The sequence below is a fragment of the Otolemur garnettii genome, unplaced genomic scaffold (genome assembly GCF_000181295.1).
Source record: "Otolemur garnettii isolate 467f Iridium unplaced genomic scaffold, OtoGar3 scaffold00015, whole genome shotgun sequence".
Lineage (NCBI taxonomy): Eukaryota > Metazoa > Chordata > Mammalia > Primates > Galagidae > Otolemur > Otolemur garnettii.
Window position 1 is genome coordinate 1,635,731 of NW_003852410.1, and position 25,612 is coordinate 1,661,342.

Here is a 25,612-nt window from a genome sequence, read left to right on the forward strand (position 1 = left end):
TGTTATTTATGACTTAGACTTCGGTATAAATCTATAATAAATAACTGTCTACCCTTCTTAAAGAACCAAAATCGGAGAATCTACCATTTGGCTTAATAGAATGCGTCAACAGTTAACATCATTAGAAGTCTAGTACCATGTCCAGCCAAACACAGAACAAAAGAAAAAAGTTTCTTTCTCCTATTTCAAGCCATCCTTCAATTTCTTCCATCTTTAGACTAGAGACCATAGCTCAATTCTGTTTAACACTATTCACAAATGTAATTAAGATTCTGAACTGTTACTCTTAATGAAGGATTGTGGAATGCTAAATGTAGTTAAGATTGCTTCGCAGATTTGCACGGCGTACCACAGCAAAGTTCTCCAATTGTTATAGAAGGTTAATTATAAACCTTATTACGTGGTAAACAATTTTTCTTCTTCTTAGATGATCTCTAAGATCTAAGATAAACTAGTCTTTCTAAGTGACTTCATCAAGAAGATATACTCAGAGATACAACGCTCCTTCGTTACTCAGGCAAACTTCCTATAAAAAATAGCTTTTCACAAATTTTCTAGTTTTTCTTAAAAAAAAGTTGTCATTGCTTTCATTTCTGACACTTGAAAGTTATTCAAGTTATCTACAAACCTTTTGGCAAAGATCTCATGTCAAACTTCTTTTTAAGATTTCTTATGCTTGGGAACTTTGCTGAACAAATCCATCAGTGACTCAAATACTTAGATAAGATGTGTAATTAGAAAAAGACTTTCTGCAGTGTATGCTGCTCATTCAGTAGTGCCCTTCCTTTTTGCACAGATTCCTATTGCCCTCCTCCCCTCCATATCCCATACCACTTTGGCTCATCTTTCATGCCCCCCTCCCCCCACAAAATAATCTCTATTCTTTGGGAAAAGAGAAAAGCTTTAAATTTGGAGGAGTCAGGGAAGACCTGCCTGGAGTTGGAGACTTCATCACATCAAATAATCTACATGCAGCATCCTCATGTACGTGATGCCAGTGGAGGAGGGCAATGGCAGACACTGAGGAAGGCAGCCTGAATCCAGATCTGAGGATAAGAGAAAAGGGTGTTCCAGGGAACAGACTCTACCTCAAAGGAAGACCAAATGAAAGGGTGTCCTATACTTTTAGAAACATGGAAACAACATTATAGATCTGAGGGAATCATCTATTCCTAAGAGATACCTTTGGAAACTATGCAAGTCTTCTGGGAATTAAGAAAGAACATTCCAAAAACAAGCAACCACCAAATGATACTGCCACTAGATCCAAAAACACTAAGTAGAGAGGAGAAAGAGGCTGAGAGAGAGGGAGAGAGAGTCTTTAGAGTAGGCTCTGTATTCTCGGGGAACAGCTGAACTTGTCATTTGATAAAGGAATAGGAATAATGCCAATTACAATAGTATTTTTCTTCTAATTTCCTTCAATTGATAGAATTAATTCAAACCACAATTTGATCATTTTTTTATCAAACAGTGCTCTAGAGGACCTGGGGCCCAATCTCACACAATAATCACAAATGGACATGTTAATGAATACCACAAAAGCACACACAAAACATATCCCTCCCTGCCCAGTTGTCAACTGCTGTGTGCTCTCACTTAGGAACCTCTAGGGTTCTCAGAAGAGGCAACAATGAACACTCACAAATTTAAGCATCAAAAATGTAGTATATGCATTTTACCTTAGTTCCACTGAGGGCTGCAACTAACTCATCATAAACTGACATGAGCACAGTGGCTATCTAAAGAATGTGTTAGATTATGTTGCAGTTATAGGCAGCCTAAGTTAAAAAAAAATTCAAACAAACAAAAACCATAAGTAGACATACCTTTTTACAGGAGCTGAATGTTCCATCAGGCAGAAGGGGCCTTCGACGTCTCTCAGGGATAAAGGGTGAGCCAAAGCGAATGTAGTGTTTAGGGGTGGTGCAAATTAACGGGGAATGGATAAGACCGGGTAACATGTTCAGGGTCGTTGCCAATACAGTTGGGTCCGTGGTGATGCGTAAAGGGCATTCAACAGGGCATTCTTGTTTCTCCGCTTTGTCATTTAACCATTCTGTAACTAGATACTAAGGTTAAAAAAAAAAAAAAAAAAAAAGATCGTTAGTTGATGCTTTTTATGTATAAAGCCAGAGGCAGCAGTACAATTCAAAAAGACAAACCTCATCTAGAAACTAGGACGGGGGAGATACAGTAGCTACACAGTTAATATGAATTGGGTGATCAGAACACAGGATATCTTCCTTTTCCCTCTCCATGCCCCACTAGGAGAGGAATAATTTCATCTATCAGTGATTTAAGCCCTGTCTAAAAATAAAGGAACAAAAGGTAGTTAAGATGGCTTCAGCTTTTTGTGTCAAAGGATTTGAGAACTTAAAATATTTTAATACCAAGATTGGTTTTTTTTAATGAGGATTACAGGTTCTCCATTTTAATATGCCAGCTCTTGTCAGACTAGACTTTATGGAAAGGTACTTTTGACTTACCTTTTTGGTTTTGGGGTATTTAGATGCAGTGCGGTTGACATGGGATCCAGTAACTGACACCACAGTTGGGTCAGACCCTGTTAATTGCCTGTTTTCTCCCGAACTATCTACACTTCCAGTTTCAGTAGGAGTTACCAAGCTGTTACTTCCTCCTTCTTCCAAGGCAGCTTGTGACAACTCTGCCTGCTGTGCACTAGCCTGCTTCTGACGCTTTAGTCTTTGGGCTGAACTGGTCCTGTACCGAGAAATTCTACTCTTCGGTCGGGGCCTAGAAGGCTTTGCTGGAGGTGGTTTGGGGACTGGTTTTTCTGCAGCAATATCCTGTAACAGTAACAAGGTCAAATGCTTACCAGAAATTTCTCATCAGCAAACATTCTATACAATTTCCTATTCACTTTAAGCAGTAAGAATGCCTACTGGTAAAAAGCTAAGGGCATAGAAATACTAATTCAAACTGTAATCCTTAAATACAAAATTTATACATTTAAATCAGCTAAACAGGCTGTAGACAAATGAGCGGATTAGTAAGGTCTATTTCTAATAAGCATTTACAAAACAGACCAAAAAATCAGCTAAAAGTAGTTGCCTAATTTTAGACGTTTTTTTTTTTTTTGAGATAAGAGTCTCAAGCTGCTGCCCTGGGTAGAGTACCATGGTATCAGTCACAGCTCATCTCAAACTCTTGGGCTTACGTGATTCTCTTGCCTCAGCCTCCCAAGAAGCTGGGACTACAGGTGCCTGCCGCAACACCTGGCTATATTTTTGTTGTTGTTGTTGCAGCTGTCATTGTTGTTTAGCTGGCCCGGGCCCTGCCCACCAAGCTACAGGAACCGCCTAATTTTAGAGTTCTTCATAGGGAAATAAATTTTTCCCTTTGTTTCTTTTCCAGATACTAAGTTTTAGTTTAGTAAAGCCTTAGATTCTTGGTTACAGTAGAGAAGGAAAAGAGGTATTTATCCTTAGAATCTTATTGAAGGTCAGGTACATAACTGAATTATGCAGAATGTCCATCACAGAAACCAAATGATTTTTATCAATTCCCCACCAATAGTTTATCTGGTAGACACGAAAAAAAGTCCCATTCTAGTCTGAAAGTTATCTAGTCATTCACATTCTGACTTTACTAGTCTCTCTAAATCCCACAAATCAGCTGATAAATTTGTTCTAGTTAAATGGCCTTCCTTACTGCAACATGGAGCAAAGCTGAAGATACTTATTTTAGCATTTCAAAAAGACAGGTTACAATGATAGGTAAGTGGCATTAGCAAAGGCAAGGATGTCTAGGCACTGCAATCTCTTACCCCTGCTTGGGAAGACCTCCGAGTATTCACACCAACACTCTGTGGGGTGCTTGAGATAGCAACATTTGAAGTAGAGTTGCTAACTTCAGATTCAGTGGCTTCAGTTTTTGTCTCTTCTCCAACAGGAGTCTCTGAAGTGGTGGTGGAAATCTCTACATCAGAGTTACTCTGTTCCAAGGGCTGATCACGCCGCTTCTTTCTTTTCTCTAAGTTTTCAAAAGCATGCATAATGGCTTCAACCTTCCTATCTTCCCGGGTCTAGAAAGAAATAGACAGCATTAGCATAGAATGAAGCTTCAATAAGGAGGAGGAAGTATCATTAATAGAAACGTATAGAAACTCAGGTTAACTACTTATTTAACAACCTTAGAGAATTTAAGATAAAAAATAAAAATAAAATGTTTAATTTAAAATGGTGGGAATAGTAAAAGAAGACAAGTTCAAACATAAAATTTCCCAAAAGGGTTAGCTAATTTCAAACTTTTTAAAATAATAGGAAAATGTCCATGAAAACTTATTTTTCTCTGTATTTTCAGCGCTCAAAAACAACCAAGCAGAGAAACTACTTAGGGTCACAAACAAACATAATTGGTTTCAGCATAAAAGCAGAATATTTTAATCCATGTGACTAAAAGGTTTTTTTTACCCTGGGTAGAGTGCCATGGTGTCATAGCTCATAACAACTTCAAACTCTTGGGCTCAAGAGATCCTCTTGCCTCAGTCTCTCAAGCAGCTGGGACTATAGGCACCCACCAAAATGCCCAGCTAGTTTTTCTCTTTTTAGTAGAGATGGGGTCTCTCATTCTTGCTCAGGCTGGTCTTGAACTCCTAAACTCAAGCAATCCACCTGCCTTAGTCTCTCAAAGTGCTAGAATTACAGGCATGAGCCACCATGCCCAGCATTAAGAGTTTTAAAAAACAGTCAAAATGCACACAAGCCTAAGGAATTCCTAAGTCAGAGCAAAACGGCCCTAATACATTTTGGTTTTGACCAGCCAGGTTTTTAGAAACTGTATTATTAGAAGGAAACCTCTTAAAACCACCATTAGGTAATAGTCACAACTACTGTGTATTATGTGTAGAAAAAGAAATTTAAAAATTACAATGAAGTCTATTTTATGGAAAAAATCCAAATGATTACTTCCACAAAAAATACCCAGGAATCAGTAGCAGCAAAGTGATGTTAGATGGTACCCACCCTCCTGCTATGAGCTGTGTTCTCCTGGTCATCTATAACTTCTTCTTTCTCTTCTTCTGGTTTTTCTTCTGGATTGTCTATTTCCTTTAAGACAGAGGCAATATTCAGCTGTACTCTTAAGCTCTGGGAACAATCAATTTCTTTTATTCTGGCTGGTAGCTTAAAACTCTCCAGAAATAATTTCTAATGCTTTTAAAGAGTTACTCATGTGAGGACATATGGTAAACACAGATGATAACCCCCATTCTCTGGACTAAGACCTGGAAAGTAGCTGAAAGAATGTTCTTGACTTATAAAGCAAAAAGAAAAATGAATGTACACCCCCACTGATATAAAGGGCATTAATTAGGTAACACCTATAGCTTCCCTACCTAAAACAAAATGCAACAACCTGGGATCCTCTTCCTTTGGAGGACAGGTATCTTTTTTTTTTTTTTTTTGAGACGGAGCCTCAAGCTGTCCCCCTGGGCAGAGTGCCGTGGCATCACGCTCACAGCAACCTCTAACTCCTGGGCTCAAGCGAGTCTCCTGCCTCAGCCTCCCAAGTAGCTGGGACTACAGGCGCCCGCCACAATGCCCGGCCATTTTCTGGTTGCAGCCATCATTGTTGTTTGGCAGGCCCAGGCGCCGAGCTGGAGGACAGGTATCTTAACATCATCATTTGACCAGACAAGATTACCTCATGATCACTGGATACAGTTACTTTTCCTGGAACCTCTTGTGGCTGCTGGTCATTATTCTCCTCTGAAACCTCATTCTGCTGCTCCATCTCCAGCTCTTTTCGTCGTGCTTTTCTACGTCTGGTCTCTGCCCCAATGGTGGGTAGGCTTGGAGGAGGTGGGAGTGGCAGTTCTGCAGCATTGGGATTCCTTTTCTGTATAGGGCAATTCCGGTTTCCCTTGTGACATGCACAGTCCACTTTATAATTACTGCTCCAAAGAAACAATCAAAAGTACCTGTCTCAGTACCCTTGAAATATTGTTACATGATTCATTCATTATCTTGATTAGCATAGTAATTTCCTCTGGTATTATCTTTGAATAAGTTAAACAGAGATATTACAGAGTCATTTCATTATTCCATGTTTTTCTGTATAACTCTAACTCTACTCTTACATATGGTCAGGGAAAAGGAAACCTCCTACTTAAGTTCCTAACAGTTGTTAAGCTATTTAGCAGGCAGTGAACCAGTGACTGAGAGGTTAAAGTGGCTATATTTACCATGTACCCACTATCACCATGTCCTCACTTTTAGCTCCTTATATTAATACTTTTACTTCTTCTACCTGAGCCAAACATCACTTTACTACATAGACTATGTTTTGCCTAAAATGACCAAGGGAGAAAAACACCTACCTTATAAAGCTTATCACATAATCATTTACAATTTGATATCCCTGTATCTTTGCATTGTCATATTCACCTAGATTACATGGTTTAAGTGGATGGAGTGAATCTTTAAATCCCTCCCTCAGCTTTATTAAAGTTTAGTTGACAAAAAATATATATTTAGGGCCAGGGTGAACCATTTAACTCTCATTCTATATGGTCACCTGGTACAAATGCTGTATGCATAGCAGCAGATGCTACTGCAATTTTTCAAACATGTCCCTTTTGCTATTGTACAAATAAGTGTCAAAACATCTTTCTCAAGGACACTTGTGAGCAGTATTATACAATGTACCTGCATCTCTAAAAAACCCTGTTAAGTCTATCTTTTCCTTTACAATCTCTAGGCAGAAAATACATTACTCATGAAAAGATTAACCAAAAGGAAAGGACAAGAAACAAAGGCCAACTTTATATAGTGCTGAACAGCTTAACATAAAGACAAAAACATTCATGTTAGGAAAGGTTTTTGAGGTCTTACCAGTTACTATACTCATAATCAAATGCGATGGTGACCTCAGCATCCTTGGTAATGGCAGACACAGCATAGATGCACAGGTGAATCATTCCATCAGCAATCATGTGTCGTACCTGTGTGAGTAAGGCTTACGGTTAGAATTATCATGAAGACCAGGAATTTTCCATAAGTGAGAAAAAAACCTTTCAGCCAAATAATTTCTCTCTGTTCTTTAACTCCCTCATTTCATCTAAAACCACTATTCAGTAATGGCTTCAGAGTTTATGATACTTCTTGAAATAAGTGGAGAAACCTTGAGACATTTGAGACGTTAGAAATCAGGGTGAAATCTCTGCTTTACATCTTACAGTTGTTTCCAGTTCAACCAGAGAATTAAAATTCCTTAGCCTGTAAGTAAAGCTCTGAGGATTTTCTTGCTAAATCTGATGTGGTTACACTGAGTAATGAACTCTAAAAAAATGTCTAGATTCTCTCATGGAATATTATTTCTTAAAATCTAAAAAACTGCAAACAAATAGCTTAGTTAGGCCTAATAACATTTACTTCCACCAAAATGCAATTTCTTTAACATAACTTCACTGACTTCAGTCTAGCTCTTTTTTCTTAGCAAATGCTGACTTGGGTTTTTTTTTCCATTTCTGCCTCCTCTAACAGAAAATTCATTCCTTGCCCTGGTCTCGTCAATATAAAAGCACCATTACTTTTGTTTTTTATTTCTCATAATGAACAATCACAACTATTATCTACAGACCTTTATCTGGGTGAAGTTTTCAGACTGCTTCTTCAGTAAGCTTGTCCTTTTGGTGGTTCCATTCAAAAGGAAGTTGCTAAGAATATCTTACCTCTGCATTTGGTGTACATGATCTTCTGATGAACCGAGCATCATTACCGAAAGTACGGGCATCCACACACATCTCTACACCATTGAATTTTGAGTAGAAGAGCACAAAAGGGTATGGTCTAGGGATATAATTAAAATTCTTGTAATTCACAACACAAACAAAAAGGCCACCCCATGACACCAAATATAAAGCATATGCTGACAGAAGAAGCAGCAGTCCTTTGCAATGCCTAAACTTGGAAAACATCACATGCTTGTCTGCTTTTGATTAAACAACAAGCACCAAGCAAGGAATACTTGGCTTTTGCCATCCCTACTTTATATGTTAAACAATTTGGAGATTTATTTGCGCCTCACTACAAATAGCAGACAAGCTTATTTGAGTTATCTTTTCCCCAAGAAGAACCTATTAAAAAGGATGATTTCTTTAATAACACTGCTCAGGCAGGTCCATGTTAGCTCTCACTGTTCAATGAATAATGTTCTTACTTTTTGAAGAAATGCCCATTGACCTCAAATTGCTGTCGTAACATGACTTTCCCACGATACTCTATTATAAGAGTGTCTAAAGCCAAATCTCTTGCAGCTCTCAAGATCTTCCGGTGCTTTTGAACACGAGTGACTCTTCCCAGCTGTAACTAAATAAAGCCAGAGCAGTAACATTAAACAATAGCAACCACAGCTTAGTAGGCACTCAAAATATTTCATAATTTAAGGAACTGCATTAACATTTTCAGATCCTACTTGTGGATGTTATTTAGATCAATAATCAGAAAATTTTGTATGATATAAGCTTAATTTTTCTAGAAAACATGCTCTAGTGAATCTGCCACCCAAGAAAAGGCAAGAAAAGATCAGCAAAAAATACATGATTAAGATTTTATTGGCTCTACCAGGCACGGTGGCACAAGCCTGTAATCCTAGCACTACTCTAGTAGGAGTCTGAAGTGGGAGATCTCTTGAGTTTAAGACCAGTCTGAGGAAGAGTGAGACTATCTCTATAATAAACAGAAAAAATTATCCAGGTGTTGTAGTGGGCACTTGTAGACCCAGTTACTCAGGAGACTAAGGCAGAAGGATTACTTAAACCCAAGAGTTTGAGATTGCTGTGAGCTAGGCTCATGCTATAGAATTTTGGCCTAGGAAACAAAGTGAGACTTTGTCTCAAAAAAAAAAAAAAAAAAAAAACCCAAAAAACCCAAAACAAAACAAAACAAAAGATTGTATTGGCTCTATGTCTAATACATGTATAACAATGAGAAAAGAAAGAACAAGCTTAGCTTTTCATAAATCTTACATATTTCCTACTAAGGCTGTATAAAATTTCCCACCCTAATTCATCTATGAGCAAAGATAGTTTTAAAATATGTGCTTAGTAGATAATTTCTAGTTAATAAACATATAACCTACTTTTGGTTAAAGATGATCAACAGCTGGCAAATTTGTTATTCTAAGGCCTTATACATTAGGAAGAAACAGTAATTCCAATCCCTGCCCCTCTTCTTCCTGGGCTCTTAAAATCTTAGAGTATCTTTAACCCTTTGGTCCTTACCTGCATTTGGGAACCAATAACTGTATTATTACAGGCCAATTCAGTCTTATTAATAGTGTCTAAAATTGCAGGTTTGCCCACAAATTCTTTGCTAGAATGTAGATGTTGCTCAAGGGCGTTCTGTACATCTGCACTGTACTGATTAGCGAAAGCTTCTTCATACTGATCAGTCCATAGTCTTATCCGATTTTCCCAACCCTCAGTTGTATTCTCATCTAAATTCTGTGCTTCAGAGGGAGAATTCTGTAGAGAACAAAGGTCAGGTAGGTTAGGAGAGTCTATGCATAAACAAGGTAGTGATTGGGGGTGGGGCGTAGGGCGACAAGCTGAGGTTCCAATGAAAATTTGTTTTCACCTGGTAGTTGGTGTGACATAACAGTAATGGACTGGAGTCAGGGCATCTGGCTTCTGTCATGGTTTTGTTACTAATGAGAGGTGCCGAGACCATGGATAACTTTTTTAAATGTAGAAGCTCAGTTTTTGCATTTATTCAGTAAGAAATTAATATGGATCATAGTCTCATCCTATCACTGATTTCAATGACTATGTTTAAGTCATAAAAATCAATTTTGTTTTCGTCAAAAGATTTATATCAATTTCATTAAGAAAATCTTTGTGAAAATTAATAGTAGAGACCTCAAATCATTAAAACGCTAAAATTTCAATACTTACCAAACATCTGTGCTAGCCCAGGTCTGGTTGTAACTACTCTTCAGCAGAAATGATTGTTTTTATACCACTTATTTTCATTTTAAATACATGTTCATTCTAAATATATCTGTAACCCAATCCAATCATAATCTAAATATAAACCATTATTCTCAAGCATATTGTTCTAATACATTACTTTTAACAATTTAAATCGCCACATTCTAAATAATCTTAACAGATGAAGTGAGGGGAGAGGAGAGGGTAGGAAGAATATAGGAAATGTTTTAAGAGGTACTTTGCTATACTCCTCTAAGAAAACCAATGCTCTCTACTGAGAAAAGATTATTATATTATATGTCAGATATAGCATCCTTAGCAGACGGTGCTTGATCTACAGAGACACAACTTAAGCCTGACACACACTGCCCTCTGTGGTGTTTAAGACTTAAGGTGCCATTGGAAACAAACCAAACACTGATAGTGATGAAGTCATGCTACTGATGATTAGAAGGAAGACACTGTAGTACCAAAAATCCATGTCCACATCCAACTTGCAAAATTATAGAAAACACTGATATCTATTTAACTGCTTTCTTTTATCACTTTGCTTCACTGTTCTTGACTGATTATTGTCTACTATTTTTTCCCCAAGGAACAGGAAAATGAAAGAAAACTTTTTTTTTTACATTTCTCACTAGAGTCCAAAGACTAAACAACAAACAAAGGGCACTGAGAAACACCAAGGTCAACATCAACCCATTGAGAACAGAATAAATTATCATACGTGTTAAAAAAAAATATACATATATATATAAGGAAAAAAGATGATGTGCATGATGCTGTCAATAGCAGTTGAGTAAAAATATAGTGTAAAACCTTAGACTTAAAGGTGCTTACGAACTAGGGATTAGGGATGCCCAAATAGTATTTCCAGCTTTAAACATCCAGTAGTAATCACTAAACTTATGACCTGGTAAATGTATTGGATTTTAGAGGCCTTTGCCACATTATTATCCATTTTCTACTAATTCCTACTGTGAGTTTACTGTGCTACCTCTCATTTTTCAGAATACTAGAGATTATAGCTCTGTGGGTTTAGAGCAGTAGTTCTGAATCTAGGGCAATGTTGCCTTTAGCGATATCTAAAGACATTTTTGATTATTATAATTATTTGTTACTGGTACCAGGTATCCTCCTGTTAGACCAATGCAAAGTACAGTCTTCACAACAGAGAATTATGTGATCCAATATTTCAACAATGTCTATTTAGGCTGAGAAGCCCTGATCTAGAATTAAATCTCTAGTAGGGAAACTCTTGACCTTAGGATTAAAAATCCAAATGACAAAATTTTCTCATTCTTATGGGCTCCCACTTGGATCTTTTGGTAGAGTTCTTAATAATTCTGAGCACAAAATTTGTAACTCAATTTAGAATTGTTAAGATGAGACCAGTTATTTTTCTTTTCTCACTCTAGCAGAAATTATCAGAAACATTTCTTTTCTGTCTAAATTTTAACATACCTAAGGGACTGTCAACTTCTTGAAACTTTAAGTTTGGGGATTATGTGTTTTCCAAGAGCCAGTCCAAAGCTTCCAAAAGACCTCAAACTTCTGGAGATAAGTGAATAGTTGAATGATAAGAGAAAAGGGCCTAGCAGCCAAGATCAGGGTTATGTCTGCCTCCAACTCTATTTAAGGATCCTGCTAAGAAAATGGAAAAAAAAACCACACACAAATAAAGGGGCAGTTAAAGCAAACTTGGCTGTTTGTGGGAGGTGGCTCTACCAAGAAATTATTAATTTGTGTTCCAAGATATACCCCAGGTCTCTGATACTCTGTGGCTCTAAGTCCTCTTCCAACCTCTTTTACAGGAATGGTCAAGTCTATTTATAGACAGATGGACACAAGGTGAGGCCTTCAAACTTCAGATAAAATGCCACCAATAATCTTTGATAACAGTCATAATGTGCTTCACACAAATACAATTCTAATAAAGCTGATCCTCGCTAAAGATGTTATTGTTTACAGCACGCAACTATCAACAGAAAAAATCCTACTTACTCATTTAGGAATATTCATACTTAAAGAATTAAACTAAAACTTATTTCTAATTAAATATTTTAAAGCCATAAGTAATGACTTGGGAGGTATTTTGTCTAAGCACAGGTAAAGGAAGATACCTAGATAGTATAATCAAATCTCCTTTCAGCAAACTCGAATTCTTGTCTAAAAGTTTTTTTAAACCATTGCACATAATTTCTCTATTCTCTAAGCTCTTTCCAAAATCATGCCTCATAACCTCTTTTATTTGTTCACTGAAAAAAAGAAGCACACTAGCATCACTTGAGTCCTCACAATCAAATAGATATGCCAAGACAAAACAGTAATTCCTATCAATAATGCAACTTTCCTTTTGATGAGATTTATCCTTCCAACTGGCAATTAAAGCCCACATGGTGCTAGGGTGGTTCCACAAGAGACTGTCCTATATTATTATCCAGAAAACTTTACTCCAATGTTGAGCCCAATAATAATGACAGAACACATCAGCCTCAATTTTGTCTGGCAAATATCACTTACCCCGTAGAAAAGCAACTAATGAAAAACCAATAAATGGAAGTTGATCACAGAGAGGGAAAATATTTCAGAAAATGGCAAAGAAAATCTATTTTGGAGAAAATCTCTATGAATAACTGAATGGCAACTATAAACTAACAAAAAGCAGAATCCAAGATTCCCAGACTATCATTGTCAGGAAAGAAGCTGACCAAAATGCAAGATCGCAGTAGATTACCCCTTACCTTCATCCGCAAGGACTTCCGGGATCCCTCTCGAAATGCCTATCCCAAAGAGGAAAACAAGTAGAACAAACAAAACTTGGTACCAAGAATGACAGTTATACCTGAGACTAAAACTAAGGCACAAACTAGTGTTCTATTCTGTCCCCTTTTCTCTTGGTAACAAATACAATAGAATTCCCCGAACTACCATCAAGAATAGGGGTAAGCTCAATGCCTATGAACTTTGAAACTATTTTAATACTTTCTTTTGTGGAGCTAAAAAGTAATTAACAGGGAAGAGCATGCATCACTTAAATCCTATATGCACCCTTGATACTAAGAGAAAAAGTAAATAAAAAACTTTAAGTCAGGTTGCAGATTTACCAATTTTGGAACTAAGACGGAAACAAAGACCAATCCCCTTAACAAGGGGTGGGCAAGTCACCTACAAGCAACAACGTTGCTGTGATGGGGAAGAAAGAACACAAACCAGAAGAGGTTTCTCCCAGAGACTTTTTGCTGAGAATATAGGAAAGTGACCACGACCCTGAGGAAGCCTAGACTATTCAAGAGATGTTTCCCAATTTTTTTTGAAACAAGGAAAAACAATCAACCCAAAGACATGTAACCAGGAGAGAATTTCAGACTGCTTTGGAGTTGAGAGGTGGGGAGATACTGTAAAGATAGTGGAAGCCTAGACTTGAGGCTGCAGCACATATGGGCCTATGCCAGGTAGGGCTGGAATATCATACCTGGGATGGGGGGCTTGAGTAGAAGAAAACTTTGAGCCAGTAGTGATGGTATGGTGTGGCAGAAGAGAGGTTGGTCTATACATACGTAACATAGATTAGCTGATTTTTGTAAGTAGAGAAACAGTGGCCCTTTAAACATCTGGATCAAACCTTTTACAAGAATTTTGGTGTTTTCTTGCTCCAAAATTCGAGCTATTCCAGATATATTCAAGATATTTTTACCCTTCATACCTTAATTTTCTTCGTCTTTGGTGCTGCACGACCCTTTTCTGGACTCTTTTTCCGTTTCTTGGGTTTGGTTCTTCTAACAGTTAAGGTGATGCTTGTAGGTGTGTGCTGTGTTGCCGTATACAACACAGTGGAAGGAGAAAGCTCCTCATCCCAGCTTTCTGTTGCACTGCTATCCCCACCTAAAAACAGGTGATTTCACAGTTCAGGCACTAACAGCCTGAAAAGTACATTAAAGGCAGCTTATTCCTTTTAGGTGTACCCCATATCCAGTTAAGTTAGTACTTCTACTATTAACTCTATCATCTTTAAAGAAGTACAAATACCCATCTTTCTTATGAAAATAAGATATTCTCTATATCACTGGCATAAGCATACAAACCCTGTCTGCATTGTATCTATTTCTCTTCCCATATTTAGTCCCTAAGCTCCTTTGTAACAATCTGAGATTGGCTTATTTGTTAAAAAAGGATCCACTTATTTGTGTGTTTACGAAGATTATTTGGATTGCTACAGGGCTAAATGTTGTTTTCAGGTACATTTAGTTTACTACAAGAGAACTAAACAGTGGTCTTGAGAGAACGGTACCTCTTTGTATGAAGACCTAGGGAACACAGAAACTTTAAGAGGGTTCTTGAGCTGAACATTTAAGTCACAAAATATTTACTTGTCAAAATGTGGGTCTAATCCATCTTCTCACCTGATATGTTGTCCTGCTTCCGCCGATGAAGTCTAATAACCTTCCCCCTGCTCATTCCCCTAAAGAGGGAAAATAAACTTAAAGTAGTCCTTCCAACAGCATGCAGAACATCATAGCACACATGGGCGAAGTGTCTCTGCATATTCTACCCCCTCCCTCCCACCTACCAAATGTTTCCAGGACATTAAATTTCATATCAAATTCAATAGCTTTAACATCAATTTCTCATTCCTTGTTGTCAGCAATTCTCACCTAGTGCAGAGAATTCGAGCCAAGGAGCACTAAGGAATCATCTACATTAACAAACACAAGAAAGAATACTTTGAGCTTTTCCCTACTAGTAAGAATCCCCAATCCCAGACTTCTATTTAGATGGAACGGGATCTTACCTGCACTTGTCACAGTTGAGAAGGAAGCCATCCTGAGAAAGACCACAAGGACACCAGGTAGGAACAGTCTCTCCTTCAGAGTTCGGGCTGTCTCCACAGCGTTCCTCTACGGGCGACGGCAGGCCATTCAGGTCAGAACGAGGGATGATCGTCTGGACAGGGGGAGAAGCAGGAGGTGTCGGAGGAGGAGGGGCTCCGTAATTATGATCCTGAAAATAAGATTTTTTAAATCAACAGTGTCCAAACACTGGCCCCTCTCTCCCCTAAAGTATGGTACATATGGAAAGAAAGAAGAAAGTAGTACCCTTTGTTTTTTGGCTTCAACCAGGAAAGTGATAAAACAAAATGCCAAGGTCAACTGGGACATAAAAACAAGAACAATGATGCAGGGCTAGACGTCCGCTGGAGGCAGGGAAGTGCAAAAGGGACAACTTCGTCATGCTGCATATAAACATTTCAAGAAAGTCACAATGTATAAGAATGGATTACACTCCAGGAAGATCACTGCTCTGGAGAGAAACAAATGCATACTCACAGCATAAGGCAGTCCTCGACACCCATGCCTCTGAGTGGTCCCATAATTATGAGTGGAATACACGCTCTTCTCATTAACTGCTGGACTAGCCTCCACAGATTCAGGGCTGCACAAAGGCGAAAAGCAACGCATGATAGCATAACACCTAATCTTCCCTTAGGCTAGCACTTCACTTCCCATTCTAACCCCTCCTCTTTCCACAACCACCAGCCACTAGAATAAGAGAAAGAACTCAGTGAAACAATCTGATTAACATAACTAAACCTATAAATAACAGTAGGAGTGTTAAATGTGGATTTGTGTGTAACATGAAGCCAGTACAGGCAGATGTCTCAAGGCAGGTACCTGGGATACAAGGTGTCCCTAATGACAAACACAAACGTACCAGCTGAGCGGGGAGTTTCCCCTAGAGAAGCCACTCTGGGCTGGTTTAGACTCAGAACTATTCTTCTTAATTGGATCTCTTAATACTTCCATGAAACCTCACATGACATTTGCAGTGAGTGAGATGATGAAAGTGCCTTCTGCACTGCCCCAGGGACCAGGCCCTCTTCCATTCACTACCAAGACAGGATACCCTGAAGAAAGTACAGGTAAAAACAATGGCATCTTATATTTATCACACCTCTCATCTTGATGAACCCCCAAACACCTTTCAAATATTAGAGTACAATTTCTCATCAACCAATGACATGCAAGCATATCAAGGACACAATTATTAAACAGCTGCATGATAATGCCATAGAACTTCAAAATAATCAAAACTGAACTCGAAGGTTATGTTAGTCTAGTGACAACAACAGTAATAACAGCTACCATTTCGGATCATCCACTATTTGCTAGGCACTTGTATATATTCTTTAGTTTCTATAACCAATAAACATGGTAAATAGCACCCCATTTTTACAGAGGGGGAAGTTGAGGCAGTAAGATTACATGACTTCCCCAAGGATACACATTGACAAAGCTAGGATTGGAAACAAAGTCTGCTTGACTTCAAAGATTATACACTCTTTTCTTACTCTTGGTTCAGAAACCAGGACAATATTCTATCTTTAAAGAAAATTATTTTAAGACTTTTATTAACCAGGCTTAGTTAAGAAGCTTGGTTTATTATCTTTTTATACCCTCACTGAGTGGGAAACAAACTATTCAAGAGCAATTTATTAATTATAAAAGAACTACAAGTATATTCAAATTTAGAAATTTAATGTAAGCCTTTACTTGATTTTTTAAAAAGTATAGGTGGCAAAGGATAAAGGAGGAAGAAAATTCAGTTCTGATTGTTACCTGTTTAAGTTCGGGGGAATTTTGAAGGATAACTAAAAAATGTAATTTTATGACCTTAAAGAACTGAAAAACAGATGATCTGTAATGTCTATTAATTAGAAGTGAGATTCATAAATGAGAAACTTTAAGGACTAGTATAACTCAGTCTCAAAGATGAATGAATGGGTCTTTTGGGAATCAAATAATGCATATTATTTACCTCAACTAACAGACACTTTTCCTGCTTAAAGATGTATAATATACAATACGTGGCAGGAGTAAAGTGTGTAGTTCAACAAGGTGCAACATCAGTTGAGAAGTGAGGGATAACAGAAAAGTCTGAGATATGTATCCAACTCACCCAGTTATATGCTCCAAAACTGTGAGAAGGGATCTTATTAATAACAGCAAAGGTCATTTCTAGGGGAACAAAACTTTAGACAGAGGAAAGTATTCTCTGTTAGTGAGGTGCACGCATTTTATTACTTAAGAGTGTCTGTAAGATGGGAACTGGGTGGGGGGAGCACACATCAAGAATGCAAGTCAGTATTCTTGAGAAAAAGATGATCTGAATATGGCTCACTGAGAGGCAATCATCTCTGAGAATTAGGAAATAGGTGAGGTTTCCTAAATGAAACCAAAGGCAGACAAGCATTAATAAAATGAAGGTATAATTGTTTCTATGATGGGCAATTAAAAGAAAATAATACATTTATACAACATTGTTAATTTACCAGGTACATTACTAGTAAATAAGTATTCCAAAGAGCTGTACATATTTTACATCAATTTTGTATCACTGAACACATGGGTGAAATATGACAGCTATTTATTAAAAATGGATTCCTTTTTGGATAGGGAAAGGGAAAAGTTGCATGAAATAAAGGATGGCCATGGAGATGGAGCTATGTTGGTTGTATCTTACCATCTCCAAACAGGTAAATATGAACAAATGCACTTCATGTGCAAGTCTAGGGAATAAAAATAAAATGTATATTGTGGAGGTTAACAGGCCATCAGACTACACAATTATTTTCAATATTTTCTAGATAGGCATAGCATTAATACACTGCTTTACATGCCAAATCTAAAATTTAAACCATTATCTTTTGATGAAGAAACGTTGCAATTTCCATAGCAGTCACTGATTCAGTACATAGTTAGATGCTGACAGATAACTATAGAATTTCCTAAAATATTCTTTGATATATATATCAATTCTTATCTGTATTTTAAAATATGGATTAAAAGTTTGGAGTGTTTGAATTATCTCTTCATTAGCCAACCACTTTATGTAGATGTAATTATAGACTTTATTCTCCTATAATTGAAGTGCTATGATGGCTGGCACATACACAGAAACCAAGCTCACAACAGATATACTCCATCAACTGTATTCTAAAGACAATATACAACCTGCTGTTATGCCACCTCTTGGAAAAATTCCTGGAACTCTGTTATGATAGAGTTGGAAATTCAGAAAAATCTTTGCTTCTCCATTTATATCTACAGTTTTTGCAAATTATTTTTAAAAATGCATATTGTATATTGTGGCCATCAGATTGAAAATCCAATGGGGTAATAAGGTCTAGGTCTTTAACTTAGATCTGAGTATGTGGCACTTAATACCAGATTTAGGCTTAAAATGCCTAGAACAGTGTGTATAGGTACAATGAAACATCAACAAATAGCAGTCATAATTTAACAGCTGGTTATTGACATTCCTCTCCCTTTGTAGACATACTAAATGAATAACCGTGTAATTAGTTTTGACTAGTTATCAGAAATCTGTCTAGAAACTATGGATGAAAATGTTTCAGGAAATCCTAGAATGCTGGTGTTTAGACACTAAAAATTTGTAAGACCAGAAATAATTCCACTTCTTGCAATTACTCTTGGATTCCCTAGCTACATTTACAGGTAGTCATCTCTATACTTCAGGGAAAATATAAGTTGTAAGAATAACTACTTTGAGTTTTTTCCTCATTTACTAATTCCAAACTTACTGGTTTAACCTCTTTGCTGAAATTTCTGACAAATATTAATGCTGAATTAATATTAATTCTATTAATTCTATTATTTTACTAATCAATTCATATAGTAGCAAGTTAGCCAACTTTATTAAAATCTATAATACTATAAAACTGGGCTACCTACTAATGCAGGAAATTATTTAATTACATTATTTGGGGAAATAGTTGTAAATTGGAGGTCTCAATTACTATCATAACTAAATCTCTTTTGCATGCAAAAAATAAATAAATAAAAACAAAAGAAAACCAGAAAAAAGCTCCAGAAGGAAAACAATCCACCATTTCCCACCCTCCCCCACCCACTTTCTTCCTTTTCATATGGGAATAGGTCCCCAACTGCTTTCCATTCTAGACTACCCCAGAATATTATAATACTACTTCTTAGGGTAGTTTTATTTAAGCTTCCTCTTTAAGGTACTCAGGAAACAAATTAGAGTAGGTGGTTTTATGAAGAAATAAACATGCTTTGTAATAATATTCTCAGTTTTAAGTAAGAAAACCATTATTAATCAGGGATGTCGTTCAACCCAGAACTCTGGTACAGTTGCTTTACTTTGCTGAAGGGGAAAGAATTCCCAGGGACCATGAAAATGGCAAGAGAAACAGGGGAATTAGAGCAACACCCACCTCACTCAAGAAGTGGCTGTGGGATCAAGAGTCTGAACTGGACCTGAACATATTCAAAACACCAGGATTTTTCCAGCCCAGACCCTAATCCCTGGTACTGCCTGGAATAGACTTGGCTTCTGGGGGTGTGCTGCCCCCTAGGCCCCTTGGGTCTCTTTCGCTGGACTTTCACATCCTGGTGTAGTGTCACTTCGTCTTGAAAGGTAGGGGGCTTCCACTTCCTTTCTGTAAGCAAGGAAGATTGGGTACAAGGGAGGTAAAAGGACAAGAGGGGGAATCTGTGAGCAGGGGGAATCTTGGACAACTTAAAAGAAAAGGGATACAAAAGGCTAAAAATTTTAAAACTGAATATATAAAGTTGCATAATGAAGGCCTACCTTCATTGTCATTTGGCATTTAAATTCTTCAAGAATTGAGAGTATTATTTTAGAGATTGGGCTTTTCGACAAACTTTGAATTCCTAAAGCTGCTCTTAGCTGAAAAAAAAGTTTGGTACCACTGATTTTGAAGGTCCTCTTTCTAGGCAATGAATATTATAAAAAACAGATGACATTGCTCTCCAGTTTTCTACGCCAAATGTCAGAAGATCTAAGCAACTCACCCACATAAAGTTTCAGCCCCTTTATTCTAGAACAATGGGAAGTACATAGGAAGAGGACTTCAAGGAAAATCAGCTGGAAAGAACACCTCCTTATCTCCCTCCATCAGAATAATTATTAACTCAACACAAGTAGGTAGTGACACCTACTTTATTTCATCTTCCCCACCCATCAAAACAAATGAAAACATAATCCTTACTTTGTTTCTATTCTTCATTTACCTAGAAATCCTTTTCTTAAAGCTCTTTTCCTCCCCCTTCTAATTTCTTTTTTCCTCCAGCTTCTATGGGGAAGAGGGGAAAGGTCTAATGGCATTTATAGTGGGGCTTTAGTTAAGAAAATACTACCACATCTTATTAGCTACCCACAAGAAAGTTGTTTCCACAGAAACTGGTAATGTACCTACTATCCAAGAAGTAGCACTTACTCTGATCCAGCAGCCATATCGGAGTATGATGTATCTGATGTGGTGACTTCCAGAGGGATTGCAATGCTCATGACGTCCAACACAGCAACGATTGGAAATCACGGGGTCCAATTAACGGAGATTGACCACTCTGAGAGTGGGGGTGAGCTGCAGAGCCTCAGCCAACATGTTATGGACATGAGGAATCCTGCCACAAGAAAGGAAAATATCTAGTAAAATACCAAGTATCAGATAGCTTTTAAAATTTATCCTAAATGATACTGAGTGTTTTCCTAATCTATTTTCGACAAGGCTTTCTTAAGGGATAATTTTAACACAAGTATAGCTACATTATCACATATATACTATATATTTCCTTAATGTTCTTCAAAATGAGGTAGCAAAAAGTTATGCTTATCTTTTTAATTTTTAATTGTTTCTTTTCAGTAGTTCAAGGGAAAGTAATAGTCTCCCCACCTCACTAACACACACATTTACCCCATTCTACAATCACCCATCAAACAAAATTTTCTATCAGCCTAGGATTTAGCAAGCAGTTTTAAGTTACTGGCTAGTTATTTAAAAAAATCCTAGTTTACATAAATTCCTTAATAATTTGAGGTCTTCATTTAAACTTTTTCTAGGTCATAAATAAATGCAGTTTTACAAGTTATGTTATCCCTTCCAAATTATTTATACTTGACTAGATATAGCTATTTTTTTTTTTTTTTTGAGACAGAGCCTCAAGTTGTTGCCTTGGGTAGAGTGCCGTAGCATCACACCTCACAGCAACCTCCATTTCCTGGGCTCAAGCAATTCTCCTGCCTCCACCTCCCAAGTAGCTGGGACTATAGGTGCCTGCCAGAACGCCCAGCTATTTTTTTTTTTTTTTTTTTGGTTGCAGCCGTCATTGTTTGGTGGGCCTTGGCTGGATGTGAACCCACCAGCTCAGGTGTATGTGGCTGGTGCCTTAGCCACTTGAGCCATAGGCACCGAGCCAGATATAGCTATTTCTTACTGCCTTCTTTTGTCATAGAACACTCTCTTCCTTCTTTGGAGTACTTTATCATTTGGGGGCAAAATGCAAATATCTTAACTATTATATCTGTGAGGTGACATATACGGCTACATTATACTGTATTACACTGTTCATATACTGAACATCATAAACCATAAGAGAGCAAGTGCATGTGCAAAGGGTATAAGGGAAATCTCTATCTTCAGAAGCTTAATTGTGCTATGAACCTAATGCCGCTCTAAAAGAAAATAACACACACACATGAAATCACAAGAGAATAGTTTTAGTTTTATGACAAAGATTAGAGAATTTTGTATGGGAAAGTCGAGAGGATAATTTCCACCATAAACCAGTGGAATTTGGGGACAGAAAGACTCATGAATCTCTAAAATGCTTTTTTTTTTTTAAAGGCAAAAGTGTTGCTTAAACAAGTTGGAGGTATGTTGCAAAGGGAAGAAAGTGTACAATGCATCATTTTAATTATAATAATGTAAAAAAGGATGAAACCAGAAGGATTTTATATGGGAGGGAATAAAGTTAACATGAACGTTAAAGACCAGGTTAATAAAGATTTTTGCCCAAAAAAGAACACAAAATGAGTCTTGATTGACATACTGATTCCATAACAAGACAAATAAGACAGTTAGAAAAGTGTAACAATTCTTATTTCTCTTTTTTAAACAATTCTTAATACTAAAAAAACTAAATGGAATGAAAAGTTCAAAATATTGAGTCAATCAAGGGGTTAATGCAAATTTTAAATGGTATATGGCATGAGATGTTTGAATAGAGTCTTACTATGTTGCCCTGGTAGTGTGCCATGATGTCACACTTGCAGCAACCTCAAACTCTTGTGCTTAAGTGATTCTCTTGCCTTAGCCTCCCAAGTAGCTGAGACTACAGGCACCTATTACAACACCTGGCTATTTTGTTGAGAAGGGACTGGTGGACACTATGTTGCCCTGGTGGTGGGTGGTGATATCACGCTTGCAGCAACCTCAAACTCTTGTGCTTAAGTGATTCTCTTGCCTAAGCCTCCCAAGTAGCTGAGACTACAGGCACCTGTTACAACACCTGGCTATTTTGTTGAGAAGGGACTGGTGGAACTTTCTGCCTCTGGGTCAGCCTAGTTTCCTTTTGCTTTCATCTTTCAAGCCTTTTGGAAATTGAAATAAAATGTGCAAATGAAAAAACTGAGAATATGTATCACCTTAACCCAAAAGGGCATAGTTCAATACTATATGCTGCTGGCTACAATTCTTTAATTTTAGTATCAGTGTATAATTCATATTTGTTTTTAAAAAGCCCAGGAGCTGCTGCCTAACCAAGTAATCAGAAGAAAGTCTCATAATGATCATACCCCACCACCCCCGGAAAAGTAAAAGGAACTGGATATTCTACTTTTAGTAAAGGACTTAAAAAACAGTCACTCAATACCACTAAAACCCTGTTACAACCATTACTAGTATATGCTCATTTTAAAAAAAAAATGTAGGCTTCTAGATAAAAGCCAACTTATAAACCTAGTTGATAATTTTTCCTAGAGCAATTTTTAAAATGAAAAGACAGAAAAGTTACTTCAGATATTATCTTCTTTAATGAAGTCCCAACTCAGCTGTTTTGGATAGCTGATAAATAACTCCAAGAAATATTAAGTGGCTAACTATGAATTAATTTCTCTCTCATAAACTCTTCAATTTTCCTCTGTCTAGTTTTATGTAATCCTTCCACTCTTCTGAAAGCAATCATTTATATAGGTGCCTTAGTAATAATGATGCTTAATTCAAATTGTGATCAAACCCCCCTATTTTTCATATATAATCCTGAAAATAGTTCCTTCTCTAAATAATGTGTAAAAAGCAGCTCTTAAAATGTTAGTTCAAGAATCATTAATAGATCATCCATATGCAATATTTTATTATAATATTCTAGTTTCATTAACCGAGCAACAGGTTCCTAGGATGGTTTACCAAGCTTAGTAGTTATACCAGTTATTTTAATATATCACCGAGTTTGGAGAGAGTGGTAAGAATTAACTCTTCAGGTGTACCGATTTCAAGATATATTTTACTAATTTGTCTGTTCATTCCTAACAGAATATAAACTCTAGAAGAGGGATTTTTGTCTCTTCTCTGCTGTATTTCCAATGGCCATTACCATACCTGACACACAGAGAATGTTTAAGAAATATTTGCTTGAGTTAATTATGGTCACCATTACTACAATATCATTTCAGCATTCATTAAATTGTAAAAAATAAAAAGAAATTAAAAGCATTTGCGTCACCTTTATATAGACCTCTGAATATGAAGTCCCCCAAAATTATCTGCCAGTAACTCTGAAGACCTAGAAAAGTTGAAATACAAATTAGTACAGGAAGATAAAACACCAATGAATACACAGAATGGAATGCTACAGAGATATTAATAGTAATTTTGGTTTATTCGTGTATAGTGCCTTGTTCACTTCCCTATGTTCTATCTGAATTATTGTCTTTTAATATTTATATCTTATTTTCCCATAAAGCTAGAAAGTAAATAAAGTATGAAGAAGGAAATCATCTTTACTTGACTTCAGAAGTGGTGAAGTACTTATGTCACTGGCTAATTTTCCCTCTTTTACAAGGTGCTTCTCTTTTCCACTGAACCTTTCCCAAATTCAGAGTCATTTCTTTAACTAAATGTCAAATTTACTCTGTAGTCAGACAACACACTCCCTTCTCCTACATTACTCCTTTCTTCCCCTCATTCCATGCCATCTGTACTCTCGTGCCACTACAGATAAAGGTGAATTAGTTATATTTGTGGTCAACTCCATAAAGGAAACAAAAATAGTTAAAACTTCCAAAAAGAGAAACTAGGTGATCCCAGAGCTTTGAAGGAAAATGAAATTATTTTCCTGACTCCTAAGAAAACCTTGAGAGGTAGCCTCCCTAAGTATGAAAATCACTCTGAAATCTATCACTTAATTAGGAGATTTCAAAGTTGAAAACCCTTTAGGTTTTTAGTGTTTTCTCCAAAAAGTCAAATTTAACATTAGTCAGAATGAGTTATTAACACATAAAAAGTTGTATCATAAAAATGAAGAGTTGTTTATGAAATTCCAGCTACCAAGCATTACAGGGACATTATGTTGTTCTATGATTTCTAATTAAAAAAAAAAAAAAACTGGAACATAAAAGTATTCTTTATGAACAATTTGGAAGAGCACACCCCAAATTACAAAAACAAAAAGCATGGAAACAGTAAAAGGAAAGAAGGAATAGAGTAAATTAAGGAAGAAGCAATAGCAAAAAGAAAGGGCAGGAGGTAAAAAGAGAAATAAGTATGTGAGTACACAGTTGGGGGGAAACGCATGCATCAGAATTTCAATTTCTTATTAACTATTACAACAATCCATCAAAGCCCATAGGAAATTCTTGGATTTAGAAGCAGAACCAGCTTGTCTTTGGGTAGTAAGCACTCTTTTAAGGAGTTACTATCTACATACTGTTTCTAAGGATGTTATACAGAACATGCCATAACTGTTTTTTATTTACCCCGTCTTTTTAAATTGAGTTCAGAAATGGCCAATAGTCACTGTAATATTATTCTGACAGACTCTTCTCTACATTCTCTACTTGCTGAAAGCACAAGACCTGTAAGATCTGTGTAGTCATTCTTAGAGAAAACAAACAAAAAGTGCTTTAAGAAAAATTTCAACAGAGATTTCAGAAGAAGAAATTGCATCAGACAGGTGAGCCGGAAGCAGCTGAGAGACAAGAGTCCAATAAATAGCCAATCCAATGAAAGAAATTCAGAACAAGTCTGCTTCAGTAATCCTGTGAAGAGGACTGGCAGGAAGAGGAGTTGCCGCTTCAGAAAGAGAACAGGCCTCATATGCTTCAGACAGTCTTTGTACTGAGGCTGTGGACCTTGGCCATTCTCCCAGAAATGATGCAATCCTGATGAACAAGATCTGCTGCCAGAGAAACAATTGTTAACAGCCTATGCAGACAGCAACTCAGCCAAGGAGCGATCTCTGATCAACACTCTCCATAAATCATCAAAACTCTAAATCTCTCCCTCAGTTTCAGAATCTGACAAAATACAAGTAAGCACAGAATATATTTATATAACAAAAAGCCATTTTCTCAAAATGTCCTTTTTCTTCTAATTCCTTTGGCTTTATAATATCCAGCAGTATCATTAAATTTTAAGTAAAACACTGAGAGCACTTTTATTTTTACAAATATATTTCTCCAAGCATATTAACAGTATTTACATACATTTAAAAACGTATGCTTATTTTCCTGACTCCTAAGAAAACCTTGAGAGGTAGCCTCCCTAAGTATGAAAATCACTCTGAAATCTATCACTTAATTAGGAGATTTCAAAGT

The 25,612-nt window shown here is 36.9% G+C and overlaps 1 protein-coding gene across 17 annotated transcripts in view; it reads right to left on the reverse strand.

Moving 5' to 3' along the window:
* Nucleotides 1-25,612, reverse strand: part of SETD5 (SET domain containing 5) — an 81,648-nt gene that overhangs the window by 24,613 nt on the left and 31,423 nt on the right. For 2 of the 17 annotated variants that reach the window (XM_023510641.1, XM_023510644.1), the window contains exons 2-19: nucleotides 23,521-23,580; nucleotides 20,238-20,424; nucleotides 19,212-19,436; nucleotides 15,668-15,860; nucleotides 15,283-15,388; nucleotides 14,748-14,956; nucleotides 14,359-14,417; nucleotides 13,662-13,840; nucleotides 12,700-12,738; nucleotides 9,248-9,490; nucleotides 8,185-8,333; nucleotides 7,697-7,814; nucleotides 6,858-6,967; nucleotides 5,668-5,917; nucleotides 4,989-5,072; nucleotides 3,791-4,048; nucleotides 2,490-2,810; nucleotides 1,830-2,072 (exon numbers count right to left, since the gene is read on the reverse strand). In XM_023510641.1, the coding sequence (XP_023366409.1) occupies nucleotides 1,830-2,072; nucleotides 2,490-2,810; nucleotides 3,791-4,048; nucleotides 4,989-5,072; nucleotides 5,668-5,917; nucleotides 6,858-6,967; nucleotides 7,697-7,814; nucleotides 8,185-8,333; nucleotides 9,248-9,490; nucleotides 12,700-12,738; nucleotides 13,662-13,840; nucleotides 14,359-14,417; nucleotides 14,748-14,956; nucleotides 15,283-15,388; nucleotides 15,668-15,759 (2,460 nt within the window). In that variant the 5' untranslated portion in view covers nucleotides 15,760-15,860; nucleotides 19,212-19,436; nucleotides 20,238-20,424; nucleotides 23,521-23,580. Of the gene's footprint in view, nucleotides 1-1,829; nucleotides 2,073-2,489; nucleotides 2,811-3,790; nucleotides 4,049-4,988; nucleotides 5,073-5,667; nucleotides 5,918-6,857; nucleotides 6,968-7,696; nucleotides 7,815-8,184; nucleotides 8,334-9,247; nucleotides 9,491-12,699; nucleotides 12,739-13,661; nucleotides 13,841-14,358; nucleotides 14,957-15,051; nucleotides 15,389-15,667; nucleotides 15,861-19,211; nucleotides 19,437-20,237; nucleotides 20,425-23,520; nucleotides 23,581-25,612 lie in introns of those variants that run through there. The other 15 variants (XM_023510645.1, XM_023510643.1, XM_023510653.1 and 12 more) reach the window with 14 other exon arrangements.